At 38.1% G+C, this 14,780-nt stretch overlaps 2 protein-coding genes across 2 annotated transcripts; both read left to right on the top strand.

Annotated features, from left to right (window-relative positions):
* Window positions 1–376: 376 nt before the first annotated feature.
* On the top strand, window positions 377–13,262 carry LOC130169083 (natterin-3-like). Its single transcript, XM_056375502.1, has 3 exons — window positions 377–401; window positions 11,751–11,844; window positions 11,982–13,262. The coding sequence occupies exons 1-3, from the start codon at window positions 399–401 to the stop codon at window positions 13,067–13,069; spliced, it is 1,185 nt and encodes a 394-aa protein (XP_056231477.1). The 5' UTR covers window positions 377–398; the 3' UTR covers window positions 13,070–13,262.
* Window positions 5,743–7,253, top strand: LOC130169084 (natterin-3-like). Its single transcript, XM_056375503.1, has one exon. The coding sequence runs from the start codon at window positions 5,815–5,817 to the stop codon at window positions 6,853–6,855; it is 1,041 nt and encodes a 346-aa protein (XP_056231478.1). The 5' UTR covers window positions 5,743–5,814; the 3' UTR covers window positions 6,856–7,253.
* Window positions 13,263–14,780: the final 1,518 nt, after the last annotated feature.

Here is a 14,780-nt window from a genome sequence, read left to right as displayed (position 1 = left end):
TCAACGGTCATTAACTACTGTTTCTGAAATGACATTTTCACTACATTAGGAGTAAAATCACAGTGTAAAAATGTTCTCAGATAAAAGTACAAAATAAGTCATAAAAAAAAAAAAAAAATTCACCCTGTACTTAACTAAATTTAGCTATTAGAGACTTTTGTGCCAGGCTGTAAACATGTTTATTTCTGTTGATATAATTTGTTAAGTTATATTCACAAAGTCTTGTTTTTCTTGCAGAAATTAGGTTTAAATGGATGATGGATAAATCTTTTATGTTCTAAGGTCCTTAGAGTGCATCAAAAATATTTCATAGTCAAAAGAAAAGCTGCTCATTTTTATTTAATACAATTACCATTATGTGTTTTCATCATTCTATTGTCCCCAACAACAGGCAATAAATGGTAAGTCATGCGTATGACTCCACCCCATACATATGGGTTCAAATTAGGGTCCAAATATTTTTTTTTTTTGATTCACACATAATTCCAATGTTTGTTTTTGTAAATCAACCTTTGTAAACCTTTCAAAATAAATCTACATGAGAAATTCAAGTTTCTACTCCAGTCTCTGACTGGATATTGTGGCTTTAGAGGCAGTTGCAAGCAAAACTTCATTAAGTTTCGTTGAACACAATTCAGCTACTGAGGAGACCAAGATAAAACCAAACTGATTGCTGACTCTGCTGTCTCTAATAAATCTTTAATCAGTAAACAATTCCAGCCTCTGTTCCATGTGACTATAACTTACGAAAAACGTATAAAACATTAAAGGAATCAGGAAGTAAAAAGAATAAATACCTTTGGACCACCTTTGGAAGGCAGATCATTTTCGTTTTGAAGCCAATTCAGCTCCATTATCAACAGGTGAGTCATATCAGGCTGTGGGTGTCTGTTTGAGCCTGACTTTTGGTTTCGTTTGGTGTATCTATGTTAAGGTCAGTCGATATAATGCAGAAATAATGGAGATATTAGAGATACTAATATGGTTTGGTCAATTTTATTTCCATCTGAATTGTAAAAACACACTCTAACCATGAACGTTCTCATTCACGAGACTCAATCACGAGGGAATAATGATCGTTGTGGAGTTTGTGAAGGTTCAATAACATCTCCTACCAACCGAAACAACCCGATTTAGTGCGGAAATTAAGTGTTTGGCGACGCTGTGCTACTTAGCAACAGAGAAAAGCCGATCTATTCACCAAACAATAAATGCGCTGTGACCCCGCATCATAGGACAATTCATACGATTTCTGCTAGATGTTCAACAGCTACAGAGAAATGAATCAGCTTCATGGTCGGTTTGATCGGTGTGATTGGTGCCAGAGATGGAAGGCATGTAAAAATGATTGCACCACCACAAGACGAGGAGGTGTTTGTAAACAGGAAAACAAGATCCCACCATCAACACACAGGTTGTATTGATGCTACCTACACAGTTGTACACGTTGTTGTACAGAGTCCAGGATCCATGATCACATGAGTCATGGATCTGAATGGAGAGTGACCTGATCAGCTGTCTGAAAGGATCAACTTCCAGCTGGATGTCACCTGGTGGGGGACAGGGGAAATCCTTTCATACACCTCAACCCACAGCTGCATTACAACAGGTACAGCTACAGTATTTACAGTAAAAATTAAATTCTCCCGGGTCGACACAAACCTGATCATACCGATGCATTTTGGAGAATGCATTACTTTTGTAAACAGCACCTAATCTGTTATTATTAAATTTGTATTCGTTTATTTCTCAGTGGTTTTTTTTATTATTACTGCGGGATGTTAATCCTGCGTTTTCACTGGCACAGACAGTCTTTCATCAACCAATCGCTGTGGTTCTTCCAAGGGAGCTCAACCATGAAAATTGAGCCATAGCAACCGAGTCGCACTCTTAGCTCAGGAGTTGTTGCTTTTACTAAGTAAAAGTTGGTCTCAGCAGGTTTGTGAATAGGACTCAGAAGAAACTTTTAGTTAAAAACTTTTAGCATGACTTAGGAGTACTCTTTGTGGTAAGATAAAATGCTTTGTGAATACAGTATATAGTTCACAAACTGAACATAATATATTGCTTCCTGTAAAGCCTAAACATGTGCATGGTCCACCTACACAGGTGTTTTCACCTTTTTACAATCGCTGTGCAATAAATCCTCATTTCATGACGGTTGTAATGTTCAATTTCTATTCAAGCAGTTTTATAGAGATTCAACATTGACGGTCGTTTCGGAGGCTGCAGTGTATGGTGCTGTTGGATTGTACTGCATCATGCTCAGAGTTAGTGTTTCTGATGTTTTTCCCATATTGATGAGGTCGGGTAAATATTAAAAACACCTCTTAGCCTTATATTGACCATGAGCAATTATATGTAGAAGTTTCATACAGTCTTGCATCCTGTTACACTGAGAACAACAAGCCTTCCTCTGCACTCAAGGTTCCCTCCATGGGCAAATAATGATTTTTAACCACCTTTATAATGTGTTTGATAATGTTGATTGTCTCAGAGGCAGGAGAGGAATAAATAAAACAGGTTAGATTACAATATAAACACAGGGTGGCTGCAGGCCTGGGGAAAAGTACCCAAACTTGACAGGGTTTCATTAGCCAGCAGAATAATGTTGGCTCATTTATTTTCTTAATTTATTTTTCTATTTATGTACGCGTTTTAGGCTGTTTTACTTTTATTCTATTTTTATTTCATCTTTATTATTTTGTCTCATTTTTATTTGGTTTTTAATACCCTATCTTTTTATTTCTGGTTTTACTCATTTCAATACATGTTTGTGTGTTCGTGTATTATTTTATTATTATCACAACATCTTTAGCGTTTTGTCATTTCCTGATTGTATACAAATAACATCTGATTGATTGATTGATTGATTGATTGATTGATTGATTGATTGATTGATACACTCAGAAGGTTCACACTTTTATGACAGTAAGAAGTCGTATCTCGTAGTTTCTCTTTGATAAGGTTAATACTCCCTGATCTTTAACATGCTGGCTGTGTTTTTGTACAGACTGTTGTGACCATCAGGGAAGGGTGGAGGATACAAAAACATATTTTGTTTGATTATCAAGTGACATGTGAGTTTATTTTGAAAGGACAATAACCCAGTTATTGAGGAGGCCAGGATAAAAACTGATTACTGATTGAATAAATCTTTGTCTTTAATCAGTAAACCATTTTACCACCAGCCTTTGTTTCATCCCCTTTAACTTTAAAGGCCCGCTTTCCTTTTTAAAGGAAGTAGAGGCTTGCTTACATTTAGATTTGATCATTTATGATCATGTTTTCATCCCTTCTGTGAAGGTCTTAAAAATCAAATGGCAACGTTTTCCTGTCATGTATGTGGATTTCACCATATACTGTATTCACTGTATGTAGTTACTATGAATGATTTCATCATGCTGCATGTTTTGGGAGGATTTATTTGTCATTTTCCCCTTGCACAAATATTTCTGGAGCTGGATTATGTTGATTCAAACCAGTAACCTCCCAGTCATAAGCCCCCGAATGAACTGAAGTGAAGTCTGATTAACGTCCTCAGGACATTTGTTTGGCTTATGTATTTATTTGATTATTTTAGGGACAATCCAGGGTATGAAACTAATGTGCTTCACAAAAAGTTTATAGCTGTTGCTAATTCTCGACTCCTGTCCTTAGTCGGGCTTTTACATGTGTAATAAAATTAAAATGGTCAATAGCAAAAACAACATAAAAACCAACACAATTTATCCTACAATTAACTAAACATATAGAGATGTGCCGTCTTAAAAAGACAATTAACAAAAGATACAATTATCTATATGAGTACAGCTCTGACTGCTTTTAGAAGCATTTATCTTTTGTTGTAAAGGAATTTATATCTGGAGTAAATTTGAGCGAGTATGTACTGTCTAACTAATTTGAAGCAATTAGTGTTGGTCTTTACTGTGTTTGAGATCTTCTTTATATGTTTATCAAATTTGAGTTGTGGATCTAAGATTATTCTTAAGAACTTGAAATCATTGATTTCCTCTGTTTTTTCATTCTGTGTCTTGGTTTTAAAGTTGAGTTAAATGTCAGGTGAGTCAGCAGTACAGTACATACTGAGTGTTCATCATTCAAATATGCTCAAAGTCTGATTAAGTTGCCTGTAACATGTACAGCACATTACATGACAGGAAGAGAAAGGAAACCATGTTCATTATTTATGTGACTTTTCAGAATCCAGGTTGCTAAAAGCTGAGACTAATAAAATGTTTATTTTATTCTTTTATTTTCATTCATTTTCCCATTTCCGTCCACTTTGTAACAGCCAAGCCATATCTGTGTGTTATCTTAGATATCCTGTTGGCAGACACACAAACAGATAAGAAAGAAGGGTAAAATAAAAATGTCCTTGATGGACAGGTGTTAGGGACTCTCATTGGACCAGTTAGTGATTAGTGGTAAAGGTCAGGCACAAAGTGAAACCATTTGCAGACTTATATATTTGGAGTCAACTGGAGCTGGACCAATTGAAGCTTACTGAGATGGTGAGTACTTTTCCCTGCATTTTTTTCCTAAGTTTATTTAATTTATTAAGTATTAAATCTGGTTTAATGAATGTATCAAAGTGTGAACCAGTACTGTCACATTATTGATGCTTCTGTGGGTTAAACATTTTTCTCAATAGAGGATTTGAAAATGTATTGAATTTGAGTTTATCAGAGAAATCCAATCTGAATTGAAGAAGCGTAAGAAACGGTTAACTCATCAAATAAAAAAAAAACACAGTTAACAGTAGAAAAATGGTAATCTCTAAGATTTTACTCTGATATCAGATTCTTCTTTTTCTTAATGTTACCACATTTTTAGATGATGAGGTTACACATGTAAACTGACACCGTTACAAAGGAGCTTAGATGTGTCTGCACAGTAGTAATTTATAGTACTAATACTTGAATCTGTAGAATATATTTTTGAACTAGGATCACTGTTAAAGTGTCAATTTATTTTATCTACTGTTACTTTCCAGGAGCATAAAAAACTAATGCATGTAAAATTACACTCTTTTTCAAATTTGCTCTTCCCTTTTTCCTGCTATTTTATCACCACACTGAGTCACGGGTCTTTTGCATCATGGTCAACATGTCAGTTAAGCCACTAAATTACTCACCAGTACTGGTTTAATCGTTTATTATAAATTAGGGATAACTAACTTTTATTTTGTTTCATTTCATCTCCAGATGAAGTCATTGTTGTTGCTGGTGGCCCTGCTGGCTCTGTCCTCGGCCAGTCTACTTGACATTGTGAACATCACAGAGCTGACTGATGGTAATTATTGGTCATTAATTTCTCTTGTTCATTTATCTTCAGCCAATATTTTTTATATGTTTATTGGTACCACTTTACAATAATATACATTAATACAATATCATCAGTCACCTACTTCATTAAATACCCGCAAAATTAATGAAATGTCAACATCAATTGTACTTTGCATTTAGTAAATGTTAGCATGCTAACATGCTAAACTAAAATGGTAAACATGGTACCTAAACATTACACTTGCTAAAAATCAACATGTGAGAACTGTCATTGTGAGTATGTGTTAAATGCTGATGTTAGCATTTAGCTTTAAAGTGTCACTGTCCTAAAGTACAACCTCAGAGCTGCTAGCAAAGCCGCAGATTCTTGTTTTTTTTATTTTTGATTACACCAAATCACAAAACAAATTTTTCTTGTAGTAACTGTAGTTTCACTTTCTGTTGTCTTGTCTTTCTCTTTCATACAGTCCCATTCCTGGACCCAGAGCTGGGAGAAAGGATTCTTGAAATCAGTGATAACGACTCCATGCCATCAGATGAACCCCTTCTCAATCCGCCCGTGGAGCTTGCGATCAGGCGCAGTCAGGCGCCGCCCACAAACTTTGAAGGCACTAACCTGGAATGGGTGACCTGGCGTGGCTTTCTTCCCAATGGAGCCGTTTCAATATATAATCGTCGTTCTCGTCGCTATGACTATGTTTGCAAATTCAAGTGTGAAGCTGGTTTATACAGCCCCAATTTGGGTCATTACTGCTATTATCCCTACGGAAAAAAGGAGTACATTTCCGCTTCATTTCAGATTCTGGTGAATAAGGATAACTTTGAGTTTCTTGAGTGGAAGAGTAGTTCCTTTGGTTCAGTGACCGCGAATTCTGTTGGGACCTGCTCAGGGTCAGGCGTATATGTAGGGAGGAACAAGTATGGTCTTGGGAAGGTAGTTCCTGAGCAAAGGGCCTTCTTCCTTCCCTGGAGAGGTAAATCATATTGGTACAGAAGGAGGTATGAGGTCCTGACCATGAACAGGGGTGTGGCCAGTGAGTACATCTCTGACATCAAGTATAAAATTGAAAGCAGTAATATCTTCTATTTTCCTCCAGTGACCATACGAATCTCTTCCATCACCAACAATGCATGTAGCGATGTTGTAAAAGTAGCTACGCTCTCAAAAACAAGCTTGGTGGAGCACAGCTGGGAAATCAGTTTTTCCATCTCTGCAGGTGCCAAAAACACCATAAAGACTGCCATCCCCTCTGTCACAGATAGAAAAATTGAGTTTGGTCCTGAGATAACACTAGAGTTCTCAAATGGGCATTCCAAGTCAGAAGAAATCTCACACTCGGTTTCTGTGGAGGTCGATGTTCCGTCCAACCACCACTGCAGAGTCCGACTGGTGGGACATAAGTACAAGGCAGACGTCCCGTTTACAGCTCAACTTACGCGCACCTACCACAGCGGACGGATCGTCAAGACCGTCGTCACTGGAATGTTCCACGGTATACAGATTGGAGAAGTCAGTGCTGTAGTGGATCGCTGTCAAAGTGTACCATTCGCCAAGCCTTGCCACTGAAATGCAGGTGTCAGGATCTCCACAAAGGAACTTTTGTCTAATCTTTGTCATTTGCCTAATGAATTACTGGATGATTTTGCCTATTGTGGCCTCTAAGAAATTGACAAAATAGAAAAATAGAAGTTTAATTATGATTGATTGCAACTGGTGAGCCTGTGACAAGTAGTTCCAAGAAGATATTGCTATGTTTTAAAGATGTTTATGCCAAAAAGGTTGGGAATGCCTTGGGCCTGTCCTGCCAGTTTTGTTACTTGCAAATTGCAACATGAGATAATTTCCTCTTACCAATTTTGACACCTGTCAGCAATCAAAACAAAGGCTATACTTACGACTAATACATGAGTTACAACAGCCACGATCAGTTTGCAGTCTTATGTGAGTAGTGCAATTTCTTTTTTAAACCGTATAGGATCAAAATAAAATATAAAGTGATGTTTACAAATAATTCCAATGTTTGTAGTTTTAAATCAACCTTTGTAAACCTGTAAAACAAATCTGCATGAGAAATTCAAGTGTGTACATATGTAAAAAGATTTTTACTGTGTGGATAAAAACTGCGGTGAGGTTAAACAAAGACACTGAAAAAAGTTTTTGTCATTTATCTGTTTGACCCTAATTTCAGCCCACAGTGTTGCCCTTCTGGTTGGATTCCACTTTGGTGCTCCACACTCATGGAATAACCTACAACACACTTTAAATATCGATTCCCTGATAACATTGGAACAGTTTTCTTTTTTTTTAATGCAAATGTTTTTATTAGGAATTGATTTTTGTATTTCTTGTTGTTTGGTTTGTTTTCTTTCTGCTTATGTAAGCTCTGCCTCATTGAAAATGAGGGTCACCCCTCAATGTATCCCGAGAAAATTAATGAAAGTTGATGACGATGTTGCCTGTCGTCACTGGCACTCACTCCTCTTGTTTCCTGTCTTATCATCTACTATTGATAAAGTACGGTGCCCTGAGAGCTCAACACACTACAGCAAAACACAAACAAATTCATAAAACATCTTCCATCAGTTTGACAACACGTGTGCTGCAAATACTCACAACACAACAGAAGTGTTTCCAGCGGACACATGTTTGTGTTTTCTCTATTTGTATTTGTTTTATTAAGCTGCAGTGCATTGAGCTCTCAGGGCCCCTGTAATGAAAACCTCAATCTAACATATATCTTAAAAATATGTGAAATATGTTAGAGCCTATGAAATTTTGAAAAGATTAATAAGTGTCTTGTATACTAACAAGAGTCATGTTTACATTTGGTGTCCCCATTTCTTTCCCTATGCCCCCAGTATAACCACCTCTAAAGTCCCTGAGGTCTGGACCTCCCTGAGGTCTGAACCCCCATTTTGCATTATATGCGTTGATGTATTGATCAGGCTAATGTTGGAGAATATATAGGCAGCAGAACAGTCGATTCTCCACTAAATAAGTTTTATTTCAGCCAATTACAATGTATTCCACAGTTTGTTTATACAACAAGAGCCTACCTGTCCTGAATAACATTTTAGAAAAGCCAAAATACTTCACTCAGCTCAGTGATATAAGACCAGAGCTGAAATATCTAATAAATCCAGCAGATGGCGCTGAGAGATCACTAAATGCTCACCACACATTGTAGAAGGCATGATGGTCCCCAGCTCATTATCTTCTACAACTGCAGGAAAGATCAAGTGTAAATCATTGAACTCTAATCATACAAATTACATATTGCATATATTAGATTCTTCTGCATGTTTATACATTAATTTAAATTATAAATCCAAACAACAAATGACCAGTTTTGTGTTAGTTGAAGGACAAGAGGAATTAGAATACATTTTTTGCTAAGAAATCGATATGTACTGTACGTGGGGAGTTGGGTTGGGGTCAGGCAGGTCATCATGTGACGCCATTTTGACAGCGACTGAGCATGAAGACCGTGAGATGCTGTTGAAGGCTTCAGAAAAACCTTGTCCAAATTGTAGCTGCTGGGAATCCAGGATGACTGAGCCACCATCTTTTTTTTAATTCCTTTAAAGATTGGCTTAATGTTCAAAGCATGAGTCAATAAAAAGAATTGGCAAACTCAATTTTACATACGTGCTTTAACTTTTCTTTGGGTTATGTGAGGAGCTTCATTAGAGACAATATCAAGTTCTGCTATGAGTGCCTGATACACTGCAGCTCATTGATATGGTATGATAGTTTGGAGGACAGAGCTAACTGATAACTCACCTCCTTATCAGTCTGTTTTCTTTTGCATGTTAATAATCCTGAATCTTATCCTGGATTTATCTGCACTCATTTCATAATGGGTCAAGAGATCAGCGTGAACACAACAGCAGGGCTGTTGTAAATGAAAGAAGATGCTAATAGACTTTCATAGTCTGTATTTTATGCCAATTCAACCTCCACATTAATAATACTACCGGAAACCTCCAATTTAAAGTGATCAGTAATATAAACCAACTATGGTGTGGACTTCCTCTTTTGCTGCATTCCCCAGTAGTTCAACAGAAGCAGTTGCAGACTTAGCAAGGATTAAAACCAACAACCTTCCAACCACAAGTCCACAGCATCATATTTAACTTGTCTTTTTTTTCTGGTTTATCTTTTGTTTTAGTGCTAAAAAAAAAAAAAGCATTAACTTAATGTTTATTTGTTTATTTGTTGTCTATCTACCAAGGTATTTGAGTTTTATAATTTGGAAAATGACCAAAATAAACTAAACTAAACTAAACTTGGTCACTCCCTAATCAGTGATGTTACAACAAATGTTTTGCATCAGCTGCCAATTGAAGAACATGGTGTGACATCACTGTTTGGGGTGTGACCAGAGATGCCGCACACCCAAACATTTCCTGGGCCAAAGAGAGTAGTCCAAATATTGAAATTGCCCCAAAGACTTGCAATTTTCTTACGTTTTAGCATTTATATGTGTATATATTTATTTATATAGGCTATTTGTAAAGTTCCACAGGTGCATATTAAGACACTAAAAAGCCAAACTCCAACTTATTGCGACAGCTAAAGACATCCATCCTTTATTTAAAATTAGAATTGTAACTGATTTCTTGACTGCAGAAACCACCGCTATGCTGACAACACCCACCTATTCCTCTCTTTCCCCTACACAGGTGGGGGCATCGCTGTTTGTGATATGTTGAAGATCTTGATTATGTTCCCTAAAATGTATTTATCTATATCAACAAGACACTTAAAAATGTGTTAATGGATTTCCATTAAAGGTGCACTGTGTAGGGATTTAGTGTCATCTAGTGATGAGATTGCAGATTGAAACCAAATGAATACCCCTCCCCTCACCCTTCCCTTTCCAAGCGTATACTGTAGAAACATGGCAGTGCAACATGGTGGCTCCATAGAAGAGAACCCGCTCCCTGTGTCGATATGAAGGGCTCATTCTGATCACTCTCATGAAAACACACAATTCTTAGTTCCAGGTGATTAAACACCAATGAAAACACAATTATGGAGATTATATTCAGTTTCTACCTTAATCCTACACACTGGTCCTTTAAATGTAGTACCTGGATTGGTCTTTGGCAGACACATTGACAGATCTAGATCAATGATTTCTGTCAACAGAGAATTACTGGGTCTTTTTACTGTAATTAATAAACTTACATACTTGATTGCATTCACTTGTAATAATTTCGCAGATGCATTTGTCCAAATAGACTTACAATAAGTACATTCAGTCTCTGTAGGAACAAGAGCTAGATGTCATCAAAGAAACCGCCGTAATGGACAGGTCTCAGAGTGTCCTCATCAGCTGTTAACAAACCCACTGCACCAGTTTGTGTTTATTGGTCAAAGTTAGATCCCAAACAGAGGGAAAGTGCAGAGTGTGTTTTATGATTCAGCCATAAAAGCAGTCTATATAAAGCAGGAGGTGACTGCAGGAGGATTCAGTGGGGGAGCGACTGTAAAGGGTGAGTGCTGCTCAGTCTCTTTTCACCTTCAGTCAGTCAGACTCAGGACAATCAATAGTGATCAAGATCGTTAATTGGATATAGTGTTATTGTAATATGATTTAATATTTCCACTTTTGTCTTGTCACGTAAGGACTTGACTTTATCAACTGTCTCCCAGAGAACATCATCTCTTTTAGTGTCTCTGGTTATTTAACAATACTTAAATGTGAATGTGTGCTCTGCTGCATATGGTAGGCTATTTACTAATTTACCCAGTACCAATTAATTAAGCTGTTGATTTGAACTTAATTGAACTTAAACAATAAATCAAATAATTATTAATATAATAAAATAAAATACAAATAATAAATATAAGAAAAATAAGAAACCTGATTCCTACTTTGATTATTATTATATTATACAATAATATAAAAATATATATTATATTGTTCTTACAATATTCAAAGAAGTCCAAGGCTTATTTAAGAGAATACTAAAAAATAAACAAGGATAAAAAATACCTATAAAGACTAAAAATTCTAAATATATGTACAAATGTGCAAATATGCAGCTATGGCAGCTTACAGTATTTATAGTTACAGTATAGTAAATTCCAAGTGGATACTGACAGTATAAATGCTTTAAAACTTTTGATATATAAGTATCATTTCAGACTGTTCTGTGTTGCAACAGAGATAAAGGTTGTATAAAGGTTGTGTTTCAGTGTAAAATGCTGAAAAGACAGAGTTCTTACTGTAGTGTCCCAAAAGATTTGGGCCCATCTGGTATTTGGACGATAGGTTTGTCTGGAAATGATGGAATAATCCAGTCTAATGTCTAAAATCAGAATCCAAATGGAAGAGATCTTTGCATTCAGTTGTTATCAGGACGAAATGTTACTTACAAACATATTTATTTATATTTCACATGTTGAGTTTAAAGGGTTTTAACTGAAAACCTTTGGTGTTTTATCTCCAGATGAAGGTGTCGGTGTTGCTGCTGTCGGCCCTGCTGGCTTTGTCCTCAGCCAGTCTGCAGGACATCGTCAAGAAGAGCTCACAGCTCAGAAAAGGTCCAAAGTTCATATAGTTCATAGTTTAGTTTTGAAGTTTTCAAGAGATAATTTTCAGATTTTTTTACCTAATGGCATTTGAAGAAAAGTACTACATGGTTTAATATGTAAACTCTCTGTCTGATTCTTTTACACAGTCTCCTTACTGAACCCAGAGCTGGAGGACCTGGTGCCTGAACCCACTGGTAACGATGTGGTGTCTGGTCCTCTGACTCCTGCTGACCTGGAGCAGCAGCAGGATCTGCCTTCATCCTTCATGTTCGCTGACAACGTAAACCTGGAGTGGCTGACCTGGGACGGCGCTCTGCCCAACGGAGCTGCTTCCATCTACAACGGCTACACCGAGCGCACCGACTACGTCTGCAAGTACAAGTGTGAGGCCGGCTTTTACAACCCCAGCCTGGGCCCTTACTGCCGCTACCCCTACGGAGACCGTGAGTACTACGCCCCGGAGTTTGAGATCCTGGTCAACAAAGACAACTTTGAGTTCCTGGAGTGGAAGGAAGGTTCCTACGGTTCAGTGCCGCAGCATTCAGTCAGGACCTGCCCAGGAGTCGGCATCTACGTCGGGAAGAACAAGTACGGTCTCGGGAAAGTTGTTCCTCAGTTTGAGGCCTTCTTCCTGCCTTGGGAAGGCGATGAGTATTGGTACAAGAGCTACCAGGTCTTGGCCATCAACAGGGACGCCTACACCCAGCACATCACTGACGTCAAGTACGCCATTGATGATGTCGCCATCTTCCAGTATCCTCCTGAGACCATGCGTATCTCCGGGGTCACCAACAACGAGTGCCAGGCGGTGGTGAAGACAGTCACCATCTCAAAGACCACAGACGTGGAGACGACGTGGAACATCGGCCGAACCACCATGCTGGGCATCACAGGCAGCATCACAGCTAAAATCCCCCTCATCGGCTCCGGGGGCATCGAGCTGAGCGGCGAGAAGACGTTGCAGTTCTCCAGGGGAACCACCGTGGTGGAGTCGCTCAGCCACTCCGTGTCCGTGCAGCTCACCGTCCCCCCGAACCATTCCTGCCGAGTCCGTATGGAGGGTCGCAAGATCAAAGCCGACATCCCCTACACGGCTCGCCTCAGCCGCACCTACCGTAACGGAGAGACCCAGTGGACCTCCATCTCCGGGACCTACGACGGAGTCCAGATCGGAGAAGTCCGGGCCGTGGTGGACCGCTGTGAACCCGTGGTGGACGCCGAGCCTTGTCCATGACAGGTCCACGGAAACACCATGAGATATTTTTTAAGCTGTAATATTGAAAACAAATTTGTAACAATAAAAATAACAGTGGGAAACATCTGTCGTGTCGACTGCTCTGAAAGAAAACAACATGTTGAGAATACATTTCAAAATAAAACTAAATAAAATTAAAATATGGCACTTTAACCTTTATTAACTAAAATGAGCACTTGCAGGACTTTTGCTTTAAGTTAAAACATTTCAGTTTGCTGCAATGAAATGTTTAGAAATTACATTTTACTACATTAACAGTTGCAGGGACAAAAACATGAAAAAAAACATAGAACAAAAGAAGTTAAGAATTTAAGGGAAATGCATAATAAAGGTTCATTATTCAGTTAATTTAATTGGTCTACATGACAAAGAAACACCTGGACATACAGTAATTTTATATTTTTCCCAATGCTGAGCTTATCTCTCAGGTGTTATACATCATACGATTCAGGAGAACCTTCCCCTTCTTTCTGGTGAAATGTAAAGTCACAATCATGCACTGCCTTTGTGTAAAAGCACATAATATTGGACAACAAAAAAAAACCGCCAATGAAAAACATCTTGTGTTTTGTTGAATAACTCCATGGTCAACCCGGGATTTTTTTCCAATGTGAAAACTTTTATTCAGGTGTTTTGGAGCTCCATGTGAAGTTTCATGCAAATACACAAACATCTGTAATAAACTGGTGTCTATTTTTAATGATTTTATCATCCACTTCCTGTTATCTGTCTTTTCCCCTGTGGAAATTACAGCCACCGTGCAGTCGTGTAATTCCTTTCCATACTAAAAAAATTAGTCAGCAAGTACAAATGTCTGTAATCTCACAGTTGTACACATTTGTATTGTTGTCTTGTGATTCATTTGCAATGAAACCTCCAAAACATTATTGAGACTGAGAAGAGTGAATCAGGATGTTCTCCACACTTTCTTGCATCGTAAAATATTTACTGATCATTTTCCATTTCCATATTCCTTCCAAATCTGAGTCTGATTGGTGTATGGATATTTTTATGTATTTCAGCCCATGTTTTTTTCTCAATATATTCCCCAAGATCAAATTTCATCTAACGCCATCACCAGGTATCATGTTTTCTACATTTTGATTTCGTGGTTCACTTCCTGTTGGATAAAATGCTCCAGCAGTGAATTAGCAAAGAAGAGAAATACTGTTTCCTCTCAGCTGTGAATCGCACTCACTCTATACATCTGAATAATACACTTCTTTTAAATCGGAATAACATAAAGATCCTGCGTTGCCTGAATGAGAGGTTCACTACGAGCTCTGAGCTGAAGGCGGCAGCAGCTGAAGGCAGTGACAGTGCAGTTCTGTCAGTGTAAATGACCTTTTGCACGGCCTTGTTTCACACAGAGTCCTCATTCAAGACTCAAATAAATAAATTGATAATAACTGTCTGTCTCAAGGACGCGCACAGATGGCCGTGACATCAGCGATTTTCAATGATAGGGCTGTGCGTGGAGAACAATGTCCGTGTTGAGCGGCTTCTCCTTCTGGTTTAATCTTGGCAGCCGGCGACATTACGCAACAAGGACTGTCTTAATCAATGACCCACTATTACAGGAGATCTCAATCACTTTGTTCCCAGCCTGAGCTTATCTAAACATACAGTATCTTGTCATCAATGGAGACAGAGCGCCGCAGCACTTTGGACATCATGCGATCCTCTGCTC

Source organism: Seriola aureovittata, chromosome 5, assembly GCF_021018895.1.
Source record: "Seriola aureovittata isolate HTS-2021-v1 ecotype China chromosome 5, ASM2101889v1, whole genome shotgun sequence".
Lineage (NCBI taxonomy): Eukaryota > Metazoa > Chordata > Actinopteri > Carangiformes > Carangidae > Seriola > Seriola aureovittata.
This window is presented reverse-complemented; position numbering and strand designations above follow the sequence as displayed.